General features: G+C 33.8%; 1 protein-coding gene across 2 annotated transcripts; it reads right to left on the bottom strand.

Moving 5' to 3' along the window:
• LOC132645361 (small ribosomal subunit protein uS10z/uS10x-like) lies at window positions 1-1,889 on the bottom strand. Of its 2 annotated transcripts, none has more exons than XM_060362314.1 (4): window positions 1,737-1,889; window positions 1,532-1,658; window positions 1,035-1,148; window positions 1-311 (listed from the first exon to the last, which is right to left on the bottom strand). In XM_060362314.1, the coding sequence occupies exons 2-4, from the start codon at window positions 1,647-1,649 to the stop codon at window positions 169-171; spliced, it is 375 nt and encodes a 124-aa protein (XP_060218297.1). In that variant the 5' UTR covers window positions 1,650-1,658; window positions 1,737-1,889; the 3' UTR covers window positions 1-168. The 2 variants fall into 2 exon arrangements, with proteins under 2 accessions (XP_060218297.1, XP_060218298.1); XM_060362315.1 differs by having other exon boundaries at window positions 1,532-1,683; window positions 1,737-1,847.
• Window positions 1,890-14,256: the final 12,367 nt, after the last annotated feature.

Here is a 14,256-nt window from a genome sequence, read left to right as displayed (position 1 = left end):
TTCAAGAAAATTGCTAAGTAATTAAACAAACCACTTTGCTTTTATCAAAGTCTAGTTTTTTAACAGCAAAATTGTAACTCCAAAAAACTTGTAATACATAAAAGTCTGCAGGCCAAAATACCAGAGCATATAAGATTAACTCATCTATCTAAGAAAGACAATGGAGATCTAGGAATCAGCAATAGTGACCTCAACCTCAACACCAGGTTCAATGGTGATTGAGGTGATTTGTTTGACAACATCTGGTGAGCTGAAAAGGTCAATCACTCGCTTGTGAACACGAAGCTCAAATCTGTCCCATGTATTTGTACCTGTGAGTAGAGAAAAACAAAGGATAAGTATAAACTCTATTTAATGAGAACAACATTCCAGAAGACAAATCTCTTCGAATAACCAATTTTCTGTTGATGAAACCACAAATCAACACCATGAAACAAAATAAAAAGAAGCATACAAGAGGCTACACCTCCATAGATTCTGCATGTTAGCTTCTAAGACAGACAACAACAAGCACTTGGATTGTTTTATGAGTGTAATGGAAATGTGGTTCGGGGTCCTGACGTACATATATGATCTACTGTTGTGTCAGGGCTCAGATGTAGTTGAGATAAAAAATATCAAATGAATCAATTGTTTGATCAAAACACTGCTCAAGCTTTCAAACTCTCTTTTTCCCTGTCCATGGCGGTAAACATCTCAATATTATCCAGCAAATACACTTTGAACACAAGAAGTTTATGTTCCTATGAAACCACAAACTAGGAAGATGTAGGACTACATAGACTAACCATCTTTCAATATCAATGTAAAAAGTTCAACCTAAACAAATGTCTAGTTAATTCTTTTCATGATTAGTGGGCTGAAAAAAGATACCTCTATGCAATACAAGAACCTCTGGATTGGATTCAGTAATATAATATCTCCAGTTAAATATATGCAGAGAGGAATAGAGATGCATAGTGTCAAAAAGGGAAAATTTAAGCAAACAGCATAAGCTCCATAACACAATGAAAAAACGTATTGAATGGTAGTACCTTCTCCACAAGGAGACTTTCTTGTGGTAATGTTGAGGACCTTTGTGGGCATTCTCACTGGTCCCTTCACCCTGAGCCTCTTATCCTTGGCACCACGAACCAAATCAGCACACACTAGATAAAATCAGGATATACTTTTCAGTTATTGATTGACAATAAACCAAAAGCACAACCACAAATAAACCATTAACGTAATTTCAAGCAATGCTCCATTCCCAAAATTCTCATCTTTTAACACATTAACTAGTTTTATTTTCAGCATTTGAAAGACCAAGTATAATTCATAACAAGGGAATGAAAATCATAGGTCCAAAGTTGAAAAAGGAAGGGTTCAGAATCTGCTATTTTAACTAGCAAATACCATTGATTTGTTAGACAACAATACATGTAATATATCAAAACTGATTTCATTACCCTATTATACTAACGAGCAAACCCCTAGTCCCAAATCTAAGATATAAGAATAAATGAAGCAGATAGAAGAAACAAGGAGATACCTTTCTCGAGATTCTTAACATTCTTGGAGGAGAGAGTGATCCTAATCTTGCTAATACCTTCTTGTGGCTCCTCAAGCCCAGGCTTTGTTGGCTTCATCGCTGCATATGTTGCTGCCATCTTTCTTTTCTATACAACAAGAAGAAGAAAACAACTTTAACACAGACATGTTTATGTTGTTTCACAGATAAAAAGTCCCATTCATACCTGACGATGGAGATTATACAAATACTGCTGCTTCAAGCTCTGGCAATGGGAGCTTCTGTGATTACTCCGTCTACCTTATATACCTCAAAACCTAGCTAGGGTTTTATTCTCTTTCGCTTCCGAAATCGTACACACCATTTCTTGGGCCTTTAAATAATGGGTCATTTGCACGATTGTCCTTTAAAGGTACTGATTTTTAATTTTTATCCCTCAAATTAGTGCTCTTTAATTTTAGTCCTTAGCTAAAAATCTTCTGCTTTCGGGTTCGAATTCCCGCTCAGTTTAAAAAAAAATCTCAACCTAGAGTTTGAATTCTCAAGGCAGAGATCTCAGGTATCAGGAAGAGTTTCAAACTCTGCCTTAAGGTAGGTAAAACTCTGCCTTATAATTTTATTTTATTTTTACTGAGCTGGAGTTTAAACCTCAAACCTCATGATATTAGCCTATTAGGTGAAGGGAAAACATTAAAGATCAGTGCATTTGAAGGACAAGCCGCACAAAAAAAATGTTAAATAATTACTAGTATCACAACAAGTAATTGCACGGTTTGTCCTTCAAATGGATTGGTCTATAATATTTGTCCTTCAAATGGGCTATTCTTTATTTTTTGTCCTTCAAAATCAAACTTATGCCTAGCAGGACATTAGTTTTGGCATGACTTGGGATATTATGATGCATAAACTATGCCAAGAGTTTGATTTTGAAGGTCCAAAAATTTAAAGACCAGTCCATTTGAAGGGGAAAAATTAAAGACCGCCACAAAATAGGGATAAAAGTGCAAATGACCCGTTTTACGACTAAACCTTGACCCTACCATATGGTTTAGGACATTTGCACAAATGACCTTTTATTATGCTACTATTTAAATTATATATCCCCATCAGCTTAGTTGTCTTCATGAAAAAAATTACTTGAATTCAACTATGTCTAAAGGTGATATTAGCTCATTAAGCTAACCGTGACCTTATTTAATAAAGAGAAAATGACATTAGCGACCTACTGAAGACTCTTTATTACAAAACATAACAATATTTTTTTTTATTTACAAAATATAACAGACCTTCATTTTTCATACTTTTTTTTTAAAAAAAAAAATCTATTTAAATAAATATATTTCAAAAAAAAAATTCAGTCAATTTTTTGTGTATAAAAACTGTATGAAATGTGTGTATGTGTGCGAAATTTTTAATACAATTTTCATACACAAATTTTTAGCGAACTTTTTAAGCCTTGAGCGAGATATACACATTTCATACATAAAATTTTGAGTTATTTTTTAAGCCTTGAATATTGTATGAATGTTGTACATAATGTGTTGTAGTTGTATTAATTTTCCAGAAACCTAGCATGAATGTTATATACAAAAATTGTGAGCGAAATTCTAAGCCTTGAGCGAGATACACGTAATTTATACTGTTTTTATACACAAAATGAGCGAAAGCTTTAAGCTTTGAGCCAGATATACACATTTCATACATTTTTCATACACAAAATTTTGAGTGAACTTTTAAGTTTTGAGCGAGATATACACATTTCAGACATGTTCACACACAAATTTTTGAGCGCTTTTTTTAGGAATTGAGCAAGAAAAAAAATTAATTATTTAAAAAAAACATTTTTTAAAAAATGAAAAACATTATAAAAAAAAAAAAACTTGAGCTAAAATTTCATATATGTTTTGGAAGAAATCTATTGCTATGTTTTGTAAAATGAAAAATTTCGTTATATTTCGTAAATACTTTTCTTATAATGTATATATAGGTCAATCCCCCTTTAATAATAAAATGTAGTCTAAAAAAATGTGACAAGGTGCAAGTAATCCGACCTGCTAAAGTCTTTCTTTGGAGTTATGACTTGGACGCAAGCCCTAGCATTGGATGTGGGCCAAAATTCTAGAGTTCCAAATTATCTGGGCCATGTTTAAACAAAAATACCATATGCAGTTACATTTTTTTCATTTTTTTGCGCGGATTGCCCTTCTTTTGGGGTGGTCTTTAAATTTTGCCCCTCATATTTGTGGTCTTTAAATTATGCCCCTCATATTGCTGGTCTTTAATTTTTGCCCTTCGCATTGCAACACTAAGCGTTCACGCAGAAATCATGAGGTTCTGAGTTCGAACCCCCGCTCAAGCATAAATTAAAAAAGAAAACTGCAAGGCAAGGTTTGGGTCGCGTGTATGCCGGACCCGGCATAAACTTATGAAGGAATTATCAAAGTTATGCCGGACCCGGCATACTTATGCCTTATGGGCAGACTTGGCATAAGTATGTCAGGTCCGGCATAACTTTGGTAATTCCCTCATAAGTTATGCCGGGTCCGGCATAACTTTGAGATCTCATGTCAACTTTTTACAGATTTTTAGTGACATCAAAATGCTCTATTAAAATTCAAGTGGTTTTTGTGTCAATGTGGCCTAAAGACTTTCTTTGCTACATTTCCTGTATTGGATATATTATAACTGCTCTTGTTAATATATTATGGGGTAGTGTTAGAAAAGAGTAGTTATCGTGATTTTGTTCCATTATATCTAAGCCTAGTTTTTCATGAGTATTAACACTATGATAATTTTTCATGAGTATTAACACTATGACAGCATTTGCATGACGATGAGTGGAAGAGGCCACGCATAAAGTTTTTACCATGAAGCCTTTTAGTTCTGTAATAATATTGGAAGGAGGACAATGAAATTCTTCCTAGGTACCCTCATCCGGTGGGGGCATACTTTTAATGGGCAAACTTTTATGTCGGATCAGGCATAAACTTGTGAAGGAATTATCAAAGTTATGCCGGACCCGACATACTTATGCCAAGTCTGCCCATAAGGCATAAGTATGTCGGGTCCAGCATAACTTTGGTAATTCCTTCACAAGTGTATGCCGGTGGGGGCATAGCGAATTTAAACTCTGTCTTGCGATTTTTTTTTTTAAGTTTTGACTGTGTGGGGGTTCGAACCTAGAACCCATGGGGTTTAGCCGAAGGGCAAAACTTAAAGATTTCAAATATGAGGGGCAAAATTTAAAGACCACCCCAAAAGAAGGGCAATTCTGCGAATTGCCCCATTTTTTTTGCGCGAATTGCTCTTCATGTGGACTGGTCTTTAATTTTTACCCCTCAAATAGCTGGTCTTTAATTTTTGTTCCACTTCTCATTTAATGAAATTGCTAGACCAAAGTACCCTTATTCGTTGGTCTATGAAACCAGAGACTCTAGCTTCGAACCCCAACAGAATAAAGAAAAACACAATTCCGCAAAGTAAGGTTTTCATAGAAACTATGCCTATTCGGAATAAAACTATACTGATAGTTCTGTAGGGTAACTTAATTTCTATCGAATTATGCCGGAGAAGGCATACTTTACATAAAAACTATGCCACAAGGCATAGTTCTTTAGGATAACTTAATTTCTACATAACTATGCTGCACAAGGCATACTTTTTATGTATCTTTGCCCAAATAGGCATAGTTTGGTATGAAACCTTCCTTGCGATTTTTATTTTTTTACTCCGCTGGGTACGAACCAGAATGTCAGGGATATTTTCGGCCACTTTTTTATTATTTAAAGTGCCGAAGGATAAAAATTAAAGACCAACGATTTGAGGGACATAAATTAAAGACCACCTCAAGATAGGGACAATTGCGCGAATTACCCATGCAACTACACATAGGTCTTTCCACTTCAGTCCATGCATGCATGTCAAGCCGAAAGGCTAGCTCACACGTTTTTGAACCGGTAGCATAGATGACTTGCTTCCATACCTTCTCCGAAATACGAAAAGAAGGTTTAGATACAAGTTGCGCAGACGAGACAATCCAGTACGACCCACAACTTCTGAAGTGGGTTGGGTGCAAGAGTCCAGGTTGGGTTGGGACCCATTGTCTTTCTTTAAAAATAATAATAATAAGAAATTAATAGCTTAAGATCATACTATTAAATTCGGAAAAAGGTCAAAATTGCCCCTGAACTATCGAAAATGGGCCAATTTTACCCTCCGTTTGTAAATGGGGTCAACTATACCCCTGTCGTTAATAAATTGGGCCATATATACCCTTAACAGCTAACACACCTCCATGTCATTATTTGACCCATTTTAAACTTATTTATTTGGTGACATGGACTGCCACGTTGGAATAAACCCAACCCCACTTTTTTTTATATCTTTTGTCTTCTTCTCCGTCTTAAAAAAACCTCTCACTGGTTTGGCCTCAAAGAAATGGTCCGATTGCAGTAAGTAATTTGGACAATCTTGGAGAACACAGTACCATGGTGACATTGTGTGTAACCTATTGCATTAGTATTCGAACATATATCAATTTGAGAATATCACATTTTGGAGGAGCAAAGCAGCTGGAGACCAGCATCTAACTATGGCATATGGTAAGTGAGTTGGTTAAAATTATAATACATGAGGCTGTAAATCAAGATAAGATTGGTATCACTGCAAGCATTGGGTAAAGATCCGAATAGGATTTTAAAAAAACTGCTCCATATGCCTTAATATCATATTTCGTTAATTGATCTCTGCGAAATCACCATTAAATCTAAAATTTTAGCAAAACGTTTCCATCAAAATTTCAAGAGAGTTTGATGTAAATCTTATTATTTACCCAGAATATATGTTTTGCTAGCAAAATACTCATTGAGGGATTTCGGGCCAGCTTCAGTGTGCAAATGTGAGAAGATTACAGTTATCGTTTTTTTGAGATTTGAGTTCAAAATAGAGTAAGGTTGTAATTTTTAATCACAGAAGAAAGAGATTATTTAGGAAGAGACAAAACCAGTGAGGTATTTTTTTTTTAACATGGAGAAGAAGACATAAGATATAAAAAAAGGTGGGATGGGTTTATTCCAACGTGGCAGTCCATGTCACCAGATAAATAAGTTTAAAATGGTTCAAATAATGACATAGAGGTCTGTTAACTTTTAAAGGGTATATGTGGCCCAATTTATTAACGGCAGGGTATATATGACCTCACTTACAAACGGAGGGTAAAATTGGCCCATTTTCGATAGTTCAGGGGCAATTTTGACCCTTTTCCGTATTAAATTTGTATGTTGTATTTTGCGCGTCAAAATTCAAACAATATAGTCTTTTATTTGTGAGTGGAACACATACAAGAAAATCCATTATTCAAACAATAGACTTTTATTTGTGAGTCTTTTATATGTAGCAATTTTTGCTTTTCGAAAGTCAATTTGACTAAACTTTGAAGCTAAATTGGATTAGATTAACTTAATATTTTAAGATTAAAATTTATATATGTGAAAACTACATGAAAAGTACAACTACATGAAAAGTATTATAATTTACAACTTTTCTCCTATCAATTTGGCGAAAAAATGCAATCTTAAAATGTTGATCAAAGTTCGTACAGTTTGAATCTCGAGAAACGAAAAGTGACACGTAAATTGGGACAGAGGAAGTAATAAACAACACCCATTCTCCAATCACCATTGTTGCTTGCAACGATACCACCCTCCTTTCCGACTAATTTAACTTTTGGCAACCATTTCCTCGACTAAAAATTAAGTTCTAAGTAGCAACTGTTTACGGCTAAAAGAAGAACAATTAATTCTTAAGTGTGTAATTTTTAGCTATCAAGCTTCTTTAGCAACTGACTTAAGTTATATTGCATGGTGCAAATTCAGTCCAGATTAAGTATATCTTTGACATAAGTTACACTAGCTTGGTGCACAAACAGATACATAGTTGGATTGATTAGCCTACTATATGTAAATCAACTTCTGCATCTGTTTCTCCATCAATCATCCCCGTTTTTTGCTTCTGTGCCTGCTTCCGTCTGCCTTGCTTCTTGGACAACATCTGTAATCAGAGCTTTGCTTCTGGTTATCCTCTGGAGTCGGAGTTTCTTCCTGAGATATGTTAACAATAGCTATTCTTGCATCTGTGTCCATAGGAGCAGCTGATGCTTCAGGATCCGCTCGGCCCACTTCATTTTCTACCTCACTTGGTGGTGTTGCAATCTAGACAAGATTAAACGAGAAGAATCATCAAGGGCAGAAAACAGGACTAGTGAATTAGAAAATACTCCAAACTCGAAATTAACTGCAGCATCAGAAACAAAATGTAGTTATCTCCAGCTATTTTCATTTTTGCAAAATTTAAGCATAATAACTATCACTAGAGTAATACGACAACCGGAGTTGGAACATTTATTGATGACATTACCCATTTGTTTCACTATTCTCTAAGCAGAATCTCGATTAAACAGATATATTAAATAAAAGGAGGAAAAGGGATAACCTTTCTCGAGATTCTTAACATTCTTGGAGGAGAGAGTGATCCTAATCTTGCTAATAACTTCCCGTGGCTCCTCAAGCCTAGGCTTTGCTGGCTTCATTGCTGCATATGTTGCCATCTTTCTTTTCTCCACACACAAACAAAAAACATTAGGCTACACAAAAGAAAAGAAAAACACGTTTATTTAATTTGAGAGAAGAGAGATTACCTGAACGTGGAGAGAAGAAGAAGCTCGGAATAGTTATTGTTGGCTGCTTCAAGCTCTAGCAAATTCAGTGTTATAAAAGGCAATTTCAGGACTCGCCCTGAGGCACTGGCAAAATGCTCTGAGACTCACGTGCAGGGCTTAGTTCCTGTGAAAATCACGCCCTAAGCGTCCGACTGTACGCCCTAAACACTCCTTATGCTCGGGGCTCGCCTAACAGTTCTTACACAAATAATATGCTAAATTCTTTAGTTAAAATGGTTGAGCCTCATAATTCTTTAACAAATGAATGATACTTAATAGTGTTTCATCTATGTAAATTAAAAGATTGGGTGTAACTCAAATAACAAGTCGTTATATTACATATTTACTATTTGAGAACATCGTGGGGGTGAATATCACTTAATATTTTAAAAAAAAATACATAGTCGATTTGTATATTTTCACTTGTCATTGGTCTTTTGTCCTATGTATCAAAATTATCATATTTTATTATTTCTCTATTTGAAAGTAATTTGAATTTTTTTCATGAAGGAGTTACGTTTTAATTATAATACTGATAAAGTTTATTGATGTAAAATGAACAATATGATAGTAATATTGTTTTAAATTTTTTTGATTTTTTCAATGTTTGAAAGTTAAGATGTTAGAGTTTATTTGTATTCCATAATAACTTTTATTTCATTGTATTGTTTATACTTAAAAAATTATGTTATATATATTTACAAGTTGTAAGCAGAGGTGACTAGAGAGTGAGGCTAGTAAAGCTTTAGCTTTAGGCCCCCAAACTTTTGAGGCCCAAAAATTTTTACCAATAAATTTTATGGTATAAGTTTCTTTTAGATAATATTGAAGATTGTAAAAAGAAATACAAAATATATATAATAAAAGAAAGAAAAAACACTATCTACGTTTTAAGAGCAATATTTTAGAACTTTGAACTAAACTACGCAAATCTTCATATTATTAAATAAAGTTTTTACAATAACATCCTAGATAATGTCTTTAAAACACGTGGCTAATATCTTATTGACTTAAATTGATCATCACTTATATAAATACTAATGTTACTATTTGAAGTAAAAGACAACAAGTATGAAAAATAAAAAAAAGGCAACACTACTAGATGTTGAAGGGCCCGTATTATATTGTATGTATACCCATTTTTTATTTTTTTAAAATAAATTAATTATCATTGTTCTCAGCTAAGCATGACAGGAAATTACATTGGAGATCAGACTTTACAATTTTTTTTTTATTTCTATAAAATTAAATAATAACTTAAAACTTGTCTAAGTTACCACAATTAACATTAAAAGATTTTATGCTTTAATACTCATTGCAATACTATGTCAAACACATACATCAAATTAAACGATTAATTTCGATAGTATTCTAAAACAAATCAATAAAAAAATGGCATAGTCTTCTTTACCTAATATAAGTAAAAGTAAATAAAATAATGTACTTTAAGGAGATGAGATATTTTCATAATGAAACAATATACAAATTAGAAAACATAAAATCAAAGACAATTAATAAGAGAAATTATTCATGGAAGAATGGAGTATAAACAATACTATATAGTAAATAAATTTATGTCATATATATTGTCGGTGTAAAGAAATTTTACTTTATCAGGTCCATTTGTTTATTGTAACAAGTAGTTTGATTTATTTTTTTTAAGGATTACAAATCTCACCTATAGATATTCTTATATGACTTGATAGTAAGAACTTCTTTCCTTTACATTGCATGTTACTTAAATTGAATTCTCACATCGATTAAGCATATAAATTGTAATATCATAATAAAGTGTGAACAAAATTCATCGCTTAAATTTACTTTTGAGGTTCAACAAATTATATTTTTAAAATTACCCTTAGACATAGCGAAAATTATCAATTGAAATTATTTTCTAATATGTAGATGGATGAATGCCTTTGAATATTTATTATATCTTTTTTATTTTTTATTATTCTACTACAATATTAGTTTGTATTGTAATCAAATGTGCAAAGAAAGAAATTAATTCTATATATTTTTTTTTTTGGACACTTTCATTTGATTAAAACAAAAGTGAAAATTTCACCACATAAAAAGGAATAGAAAATGAGTTTTTTTACTGTGCATATACCCCCATAAATATAGGCTAGTCATTTCTTAGAACTCACACAACGCATTATGGAGAATGTGATGGAAAAACGTAGGCCTCGCGTGGATATTTATACCATTTGGGAGACGTGGCATTTAGAAAAGGTTTGGTTTTTTGGTCATTACGGGTTTTTGACCAAGCTCTGAGGCATAAGCATTAGTCAAAATGGGCTGGCCCAGCCCAACTCAACCCAGCCCTAAAGGGCTAAAGAATTAAATTAGCTAGGATGGGTTGACCCTTTAACTGAAGGGTCTGCAAAATGGCAGCCCAACCCAGCCCTAGGCGGGTCGCGGGCTAAGACGGGTCAGCCCTTTAAGTTTTTTCGTCTTCCGAAATAACATTTTCTAAGTAATTTTTGGTATAATTTGAACATGAAAAATTTGCAATATGAAATAGAATATTTTACTACCCATTCTTGCGCAAATCCATATGGGCAGTTCGCAGAATTGCCCGTTTTTTGGGGTGGTATTTAAATTTTGCCCCTCATATTTGTGGTGTTTAAATTTTGCCCTTCGGCTAAAACCCATAGGTTCCGGGTTCGAACCCCCGCTAGTCAAAAATTTTAAAAAAATTTGCAAAGTAGAGTTTAATTTCGTTATGCCCCCTCCGGCAGACTTTTAGTCATGTTTAACTAAAAGTCTACCGAAGGGGGCAGACTTTGCCTTGAAGTATATATACGTATTTTTTTTTTAACTTTTCAAGGTAAACTTTTAGTAATGCCTTAACTAAAAGTGTGCCCCATAAAACATAACTAAAAGTATGCCCTATAAGGCGTAAGTTTTCCTTAAGACATAACTAAAAGTTTGCCTTATAAGGCAAAGTTTAAATTTTGCTATACCCCCTCCGGCAGACTTTTAGTTGTGTTTAACTAGAAGTCTGCCGGAGGGGGCAGACTTTTAGTTGTGTTTAACTAAAAGTTTGTCCCCTCCGGCAGACTTTGCCTTGAAGCATATATATATATTTTTACTTTTCAAGGTAAACTTTTATTTTTGCCTTAACTAAAAAGTGTGCCCCAAAGACATAACTAAAAGTATGCCCATAAGGCGGAACTTTTCCTTAAGGCATAACTTAAACTTTGCCTTATAAGGCAAAGTCTATGCCTTAAGAAAAGTTCTTGCCTTATGGGGCATAATTTTGTTATGCCTTAACTAAAATTCTGCCCCATAAGACATAACTAAACTATGTCTTAGGAAAAATTCTGCCTTATGGGGCAGACTTTTAGTTATGCCGGATCCGGCATAATTTTAGCTTTTCCTTAAAGATTGTATGTTGGATCCGGCATACACTCCCCCAGTCCTGTCTGGCGAAATTATTTTTTTATTTTATGCTTGAGCGGGGGTTCGAACCCAGAACTTCATGTATTCGCCCACCTTTTCAAGCAAAGGGCAAAACTTAAAGATCACAAATATGAGGGGCAAAATTTAAAGACCATAAATTTGAAGGGCAAAATTTAAAGACCACCCCAAAAGAAGGGCAATCCGCGCAAAAAAATGAATCCATATCATAGAAGAAAAAATTTAAGAGAACAAAAATAAATTATTATTTTTAATCACTAATTCAGATCACGTTCAAAAGAAATTAAACATAATATAAATTCTAAGACTAAAAGTATTACTCCAGTTTCTAATTGCTACTTAGTAGTAAATATATTCTTTTTTCTCATTACATTTAATCTTTTTGAAAAAATTAATTTATTATTCTTTTCTGGCCTCAAGGGCTGGCCTCAGCCCAACCCTTGAGGCCGGCGGGCCAAGACAGGTTGGGCTTTAAGCCTCACTTCTATATGAGCTAAAGAAATCTTAGCCCAACCCTACTTAAATAAAGGGTTGGGTTGGGCCGGCCTCGCTGGCCAAGCCCATATTGACAGCTCTATACAGCATGCCCAAACAATGCAGAATATTTCTAGAATGGCATTCTTGCCATTGGTCGTCCAACTCTTCATCTTTCTATATAATAGAAAAATAAAAACAATATATATATATATAACAATTTTCTTTCATTTTTGTTATGTAATTTTATATATTTAAAAATATTTATTGTAAATATATTATTTTATGAAATACTAAAAATTAAATACCCATGGGACTTACGCCTCGACGAGGCAAATGTAAAACGCCCTGCCTTTTAAAACACAGTGGCAATAAGAGGCTTCTCTGATTACTCCGGTTGCTTTATATACCTTAAACCTAACCTAGGTTTTCTTTTCTTTTCTTTTCCTTTCTGTTCGGGTTAACAAACTTGGACTTTTAGCCTCACCATATGTTTAGGGACATTTGCACAAATGACCCTTTTTATGCAACTACTTACTCTGTCCAAAAATGAGTGTCGTTTTGGCTCTTTTCACGTGCATTAACAAAAATAATATATACAATGTACTCCCTCCGGATTAAAAAGAGTGTTCACTTAGCTTTTTTTTCTTGGGTCAAAAAGAGTGTTCACTTATCAAATCAAGAAAGAATTAACCTTGTTTTTCTAGATTTGCCCAATTAAGTGTTATGTGATCAAATCCCAATACCTATATAATGAGGGGCAGTTTAGTCAAATTACTTATTTTTTTTCTAGAAGTTAGTATTTTCTTAAAGGATGTGCAAATGGCTAAGTGAATCCGGAGGGAGTATTATTTAATTTACTAAGTTATCCCTATTTATTAGATGTTTATTGTGAATTGAACACCATAAAGTAGTAGTTCTTTAATATGTTTATTGTGAATTGAACACCATAAAGTAGTAGTTCTTTAATACTCCCTCCATCTCAAATTATATGTCGCATTTTTTTGTTACACAATCATTTAGAAATATTAATTAGAAGGGGTATTTGGCCTACTTTACCTTATTTATGTCTAAGTTATAATCTTTCTTCATTAAAAGTTTATTCTATTTATGTGTCATCTCCATTAATTCTTCTACTAAGGGTAAAATGGAGAAAAAATAATTAATTACGCCTTGACTTCTAAAACAACAAATAATTTGAGATAAATTTTTTTAATAATCACGACATATAATTTGAGACGAAGAGAGTATAAGAGTACAGTTGGAAATAATATTATTGCAAGGGTGGGAGTATTTAAATAATGCCTGCAAAAGAAAATATTGTTCAACTATTTTTATTGGTGAAATTAGCTCGTTATTTAATGTGTGTCTCCAAAAAGGAATAAGGTTGCAAATGATCCGGCCTGCTCAACCTTTCTTTGGAGTTATGTGCCCTAACATTGGATTTAGGCCAAAATTTTAGACTTCCAAATTATATGGGCCAGATTTTAACAAAAATAACATGTGCAACTGCACATAGGTCTCATTCAGTCGATGTATACATACAGATAACTTGCTTGGGGACATAAAAAGAGGGTTCAGATATAGATTGGGCAGAAGGGGAATCCAGCACAACCCACAACCCGAGAAGTGGGTTGGGGTGGATCATACCAGGAGGCTAGGACATACTGGGTTTGTAAGAAAACATTTTTTTGTGCGGATTGTCCTTCAAAATTACTGGTCTTTAATTTTTAGCCTTCACCTAATACCCTAAGGTTCTGGGTTCGAACTCTAGTTCAGTAAAAAAAAAAAAAAAAGGAATTTCGCAAAGCAGAGGTTTGAATTCGCAAGACAGACCTCAGGCGGAATTTTGAATGCAAAACTCTGCCTGAGGCCTAATTTTGCTACAAAACTCTGTCTTGCGATTTTTTTTTTTTTTTGACTGAGCCGAGATTCGAAGCCCAAACCTCATGGTATTAAGCGAAGGGTAAAAATTAAAGACCACTAATTTGAGGAGCAAAAATTAAAGACCAGCGCCTTTGAAGGGTAATCGTGCAAATGACAAATTGTAATCTGAAAACAAGACGGTCCGAAAAAGGGCCTTCTGTCCACATGCTTTCAAGAACAGAATAGACGAGAAAGTTGTGACCTA

Source organism: Lycium barbarum, chromosome 6, assembly GCF_019175385.1.
Source record: "Lycium barbarum isolate Lr01 chromosome 6, ASM1917538v2, whole genome shotgun sequence".
Lineage (NCBI taxonomy): Eukaryota > Viridiplantae > Streptophyta > Magnoliopsida > Solanales > Solanaceae > Lycium > Lycium barbarum.
The sequence above is the reverse complement of the archived record's forward strand: the minus strand, read 5'-3'. Positions and strand labels throughout refer to the sequence as shown.

What these genes read in the sequence shown, in the direction of transcription:
- LOC132645361 (XM_060362314.1), bottom strand. Translation starts at nt 1,649, where the DNA reads ATGGCAGCAACATATGCAGCGATGAAGCCAACAAAGCCTGGGCTTGAG. An exon ending in TGTTAAGAATCTCGAGAAAG is followed by an intron (nt 1,149 to 1,531) that starts GTATCTCCTTGT and finishes GATTTTATCTAG; the next exon opens with TGTGTGCTGATTTGGTTCGT. An exon ending in AAAGTCTCCTTGTGGAGAAG is followed by an intron (nt 312 to 1,034) that starts GTACTACCATTC and finishes CTCTACTCACAG; the next exon opens with GTACAAATACATGGGACAGA.